This window comes from Orycteropus afer, unplaced genomic scaffold, assembly GCF_000298275.1.
Source record: "Orycteropus afer afer isolate SDZICR_OR568_19922 unplaced genomic scaffold, OryAfe1.0 scaffold00031, whole genome shotgun sequence".
Taxonomy (NCBI): domain Eukaryota; kingdom Metazoa; phylum Chordata; class Mammalia; order Tubulidentata; family Orycteropodidae; genus Orycteropus; species Orycteropus afer.
The window spans coordinates 3,536,063-3,541,543 of record NW_006921618.1 but is presented as its reverse complement, the minus strand read 5'-3'; the positions used below and the strand labels follow the sequence as shown (position 1 = coordinate 3,541,543).

At 45.2% G+C, this 5,481-nt stretch overlaps 1 protein-coding gene across 1 annotated transcript in view; it reads left to right on the top strand.

Moving 5' to 3' along the window:
* Positions 1 to 5,481, top strand: part of UBR4 (ubiquitin protein ligase E3 component n-recognin 4) — a 180,860-nt gene that overhangs the window by 141,095 nt on the left and 34,284 nt on the right. The window contains exons 79-83 of the mRNA XM_007935639.2: positions 98 to 188; positions 553 to 637; positions 815 to 942; positions 4,818 to 4,947; positions 5,072 to 5,229. Of these exons, the coding sequence (XP_007933830.1) occupies positions 98 to 188; positions 553 to 637; positions 815 to 942; positions 4,818 to 4,947; positions 5,072 to 5,229 (592 nt within the window). The remainder of the gene's footprint in view (positions 1 to 97; positions 189 to 552; positions 638 to 814; positions 943 to 4,817; positions 4,948 to 5,071; positions 5,230 to 5,481) is intronic.

Here is a 5,481-nt window from a genome sequence, read left to right as displayed (position 1 = left end):
TAGACATTGATTTTATTCTATCTGGGCTTCTTCAGGGGGAAAGGAGGGGCACAGCCACTTGTGAATAATAACGGGGCTCCATTTCTTTGCTCCCTAGAGACAATCCAGAAGCCACCCAGCAAATGAACGACTTGATTATTGGCAAAGTCTCCACAGCCTTGAAGGGGCACTGGGCCAATCCCGACCTGGTGAGCAGGACCAGCTGTGCTCTGTGACTCCTCCCTCACTTTCTTGCTACGTGAGCTCTGGGCTGCCTCCTTCCCTTTACTTGCCCCTCTAGTCTCACTGTGATTACTGAGGAAGGAAGGAGCATATACTTGGAATCACATTCCAAACAATTGTCCCATACCATAGCCAGCTTCATAGGGAAAAGAGAAATAGGTGGTCATGGGAAGTATAGGGGTCTCCATCTTTCTCCTCTCTCTCTCTCTGTGTGACCTGTGACCAGAAATTTAGTTAGGAGTCTATGAGTCAGACCTTAGACATAGTCCCCACGCCTTGGATCAGCCCTTCAGACTTAGTTCTACTCATGTCTTCCCATTGGCTTTCTAGGCAAGTAGTCTTCAGTATGAAATGCTGTTGCTGACAGATTCTATCTCAAAGGAGGATAGCTGCTGGGAGCTCCGTTTACGTTGTGGTGAGTTTGGGGAACAACTGGTTAAGGACTTCCCAGATGAAGGAAAGGAGGCTGCGGGGTGTGGAGTCCTCTGCAACAGAGGGGGAGAGGCAGAGGGAGAAGTACCTTTCTTATTGGACCCGTGGGCGGGTGAGATGTGTGTTGTGATTGTGACTCTGGCCTTCTTACCATCCCTAGCTCTCAGCCTTTTCCTCATGGCTGTGAACATTAAGACTCCTGTGGTTGTCGAGAACATTACCCTCATGTGCCTGCGGATCTTGCAGAAGCTGATTAAACCACCTGCTCCAACCAGCAAGAAGAACAAGGTACTGGGCCAAATGGGGCACATCTAAAAGGGCAGGACAGCAGCCTGCCTCAGCATCTGGCCAGCGCTGTACCTGGCCTTTTACAGCTCTGCTTTTCCCTGAACTCACCTGATGGCTAGAAACCGACCTCCTTTCTCTTAGTTCACCAGAGATAGGTTAGGACTTTTTGAAAAGGTTTCTCAAACTGAGGGAAGTCAAGGGTAAAATAAATAAGAAAATATAAATAAAAGCAGAGAACAAAGTGATTCACAGTGGAGCACTCTTTCGCCAGCATACGTTGGATGACTTTAAGCTTCTAGAAAGCACTGTGTTCTTTCCTACCCCATACCTTTGCACATGCAGTATAATGCAGTGCTGAACATCCTAGACTTTGAAGGTAGACTTTTTGAGTTTAAATCTCAGCTCCTCCTTTAATCAGCATTGTGACCTTGGGCAAATTACTTAATTCGTATTCCTCAGTTTTCCCATCTATAAAGTGGGGATACAGTTTTCATCTTCAAGTGGAGAATTGTGAAACATCAATGACTTAATGCAGCTCAAGTGTTCAGAACAGTGCCTGACCCAAGGCAATCCTTAATAAACATTAGCTGTGGCTGTACTCTAGGAGCCCTGGTGGTGCAGTGGTTAAGTACTTGGCTGATTACTACCAAGGTCAGTGGTTTGAACTCACTAAGGAGCTCTGGTAGCATAGTGCCTAAGGCACTTGACTGCTAACCAGAAGGCTGGCGGTTCAAACCCACCAGCCACTCCTCGGAAGGGAGGTTGGGCAATCTACTTCCATAGTGATATTGCCTCGGAAACCCAAGGAGGGGTCACTATAAGTCGGGTCTGATTTGAGGGCATATAACAACAACAACAGTGGCTCTGTAGAAGAAAGACCTGGTGCTGTGCTCTCATAAGGATTATAGCTTAAATAAGGAAACTGTGGGGCACTTCTATTCTCATAAAGGGTTGCTGTTAGTCAGAATTGACAGCACACAGCAACAACAATGACTATCCACTGTTTTCTCTACCTGTGATGCTCTCCTTCACTTTGATAGCTGTTCCTTCATAGGTTCAGTTCTCTCCTAGTTGGCTGTGAACTCCTTGAATCAAGGAGTTTTATGTACAGTGCACAGCATGTTCTCTAGTGCATTGCTAACCGAATGAATAAAGCCAAGTTTTTATCCTAAAATAGCTGTAGTCTAGCCACAGATTGGCTTGCTTGTACCAGTTTAGAATATTCAAGGCCATATTTTTTTCTCTTGTCCATGCCTGAGAATATCTGCCTCTGCATTTCCTTTTGTAGTCCTTGAGTCATGCCAATTACTGCTCCATCCCAGTGGGCCATCCCTTAGTGGAGAGCATAATGTTTATTGCAGAAAGATTGGTTTTTGAGTGCAAAGCACTGGGTTGTATCCTTTCACCATACTTAATCTGTCTGCTAAGCAAATAATCTGAGAAGCTGGACTATTACGAAGAAGAAAGTGGTATCAGGATTGGAGGAAGACTCATTAACAACCTGCAGTATGCAGATGACACAACCTTGTTTGCTGAAAATGAAGATGATTTGAAGCATTTACTGATGAAGATAAATGGAGAAAGAATTAAAGTTGTCAAGGAATTCCTTTTACTTGGATCCACAATCAAAACCCATGGAAGCAGCAGTCAGGAGATCAAACAGCATATTGCACTGGGCAACTCTGCTGCAAAAGATCTCCTTAAAGTGTTAAAGAGCAAAGATGTCACTGTCACTTTCAAGATTAAGGTGCACCTGACCCAAGCTATGGTATTTTCAGTTGCCTTGTGTGCATGTGAAAGGAGCTCGGGTGGCATAGTGCCTAAGGCATATGACAGCTAATCAGAAGGTCGGTGGTTCAAAGCCACCAGCCACTCCATGGAAAGAAGACTGGACATAAAGATTTATCGCCTTAGAAACCCAAAGGGGGTCACTGTGCGTCAGTTGACTCGATGGCAGTGAGTTTGGCTTTTGGTTTTTTGTGGGCAAGTGAAAGCTGGACAGTGAACAAAGAAGATAGAAGAATTAATGCGTTTTGAATTGTGGAAGAGTGGTTTTGAATTGGTGAAGAGTGGTGAATATATCATGGACTGCCAGAAGAATGAACAAATCTGTCTTGGAATCCAGAATGCTCCTTAGAGGCTAGAATGGCCAGACTTTGTCTCCTACTTTGGTCATGTTGCCGGAAGGGACCAGGTCCTGGAAAAGGATATCATGCTTGGTAAGAGTAGAAGGTCAGCGAAAAAGGGGAAGACCTTCAATGAGGTGGATTGACAGAGTGGCTGTCCCGATTGTGGGGATGGTGGAGAATCAGGCAGTGTTTCATTCTGTTGTACACAGGGTTGCTCTGAGTCCACACCAACTCAACAACACCTAGCAACAAGCGCTGGGAGTTATTGTTAGTGAGGAAATTGCACATGGAATGATTTAATGTATTTCCTTGTCTTCCCAAATAGGTCTCAGAAAAGACAGAACTAAAGCACCTTCCTTCCTCTTGAGGAAAGATGATTTCCTCTTTGAGCTGATTCCCAGCAAATAATATTGGTCCTTGATTGAAAAGGGGGCCCTATCTCCATATAACCCATTTTTCCCACTATATAAGGAAGAAGAAAATTTCCACAGTTACCCTGTAAGCTCGGAAGGCTAGTGTTGCTGCTTGCTTATTGCTTAGTTTAACCAAGAGCAGTCATTCTTTTTTTGTATGTGTGTGTGCTTTGGGTGCAGATTTACAGAACAGAATTTGTTTTACATTCAACAGTTTGTGTACATTTTGTTTCATTCCCCAGTTACCATCCCCACCCCTAACCCACTCTTCTCCTCTCCCTTCCCAGTGACCACGCCCCCCCAAATCCCTGTGCCCTTCTTAGTTATGTACTCCTGTCTGTCCAGCTTTCCCTCCATGTGAATGTTGCCCCGCTAGTGCCCCACAGCCAATTGCTCCAAGGGATGTATCTCCATAGAGTAGATGGGTGCATCACCCTGGGTTGGCTGTTCTGCATGGAAGTCTTATAACTATTGTTGGGCTGAGAGCCAGCCCTTGGGAGTGAGTTTTATCCCAGGCTTGAAGTGTATCCCAGGGCCATAGTCTTGGGGGTCCCACCAGACTCCATCCGACCAGTAATTCTGGTCGTTATTGTGCTTTTGAATATTGTTCCATGTTTTTCCTCCCACTCTATCCAGGATCTCCAGCTTTGATCCCTTCCCAAATGGTTGGCATTGGTAGCCAGGCACCTAGTCTCAAGGTCCATCATATCCTAGAGCTGATTGTTTCCAAATGCCTTTGATTTTCTTCACCCTTCTTTGCTTTTCATGATAGGAGACCATTAACTGCATCTTGGATGCACAAACAAAAAAAAACACACAAACAAACAAAAAGCTGTTTGAAGTCCATAATAATTTTTAAAAACGTGTAAGGGGATTCAGAGACCAAAAAGTTTGAGAACTGATGGTTTAGCCTGCCTCTTGCTCGCTGTCTGGGGTCTTTGCTACACAGCATAGTTCTGATTGGTGATGCCTCTTTAAATTCTGTGGGCTGCTCAGTGACCTTAGAAGATTTTTACATTGAGAAATTACAAATCAGCCTTAGGATAGGAGTTAGTATATGTGCTATAAGATTGCCTGTAGGAAGCCAACTATACCTTATCCTGCACATTAAAAATCAGTGTCCTGAAGCTCTCTGTGGAGATGCTGCTGCTAAACTGGATCAAAATGGTTTAACAGGAATACATACTTGGACATAAAAGATGTTGATTGTTGATCCTATTGGTCTTCTTGCCTTTGCATATCTCCCCATGGGTGGACTGTGCAAGTGTATCAGAGCTGGAGCTCAGGTGTGCTCACAAACACTCTGTCACCTTGGTCTACTCTCCTCCTCCAGGATGTTCCTGTTGAGGCCCTCACCACAGTGAAGCCCTACTGCAATGAGATCCATGCCCAGGCCCAGCTATGGCTTAAGAGAGATCCTAAAGCATCCTACGAGGCTTGGAAGAAGTGTCTACCTATCAGAGGTGTGCCCTTCTTTTTAAGACTTGAAAAGCCAGTCACTCCTACCCCTATCTTGTCAGCCCTACAGTCCCCCCTTTTCTGTCACTTTCTTTTACTTACCTGTCTCTGCACTCTCTTGCCTTCCAGGAATAGACGGCAATGGGAAATCCCCCAGCAAGTCAGAGCTCCGCCATCTCTATTTGACTGAGAAGTATGTGTGGAGGTGGAAACAGTTCCTGAGTCGTCGGGGAAAGAGGACCTCTCCCTTGGATCTTAAACTGGGGCATAACAACTGGTTGCGGCAAGTGAGTGACCATCTTTTGGGTGCCTCACTACTGGTCTCTTACTTCTGAATATCGAGGGATGTGTTTTTGCTCCTCCCTACATGTCTGCTCTGGTGTCTCTTCTTTCATTTTGCTATTGTTACTTCTTTTCAAATAGGGAATGGTTAGAGATTCTTAGTTACAGCCACCAGTGTGATTGGTGGGCTAGCCAGGGCAGAGCTTTTCTCTGTTCTTCTCATCAAGCGTGTTGTGCTCTCTGCTCTCCTTCCTGAT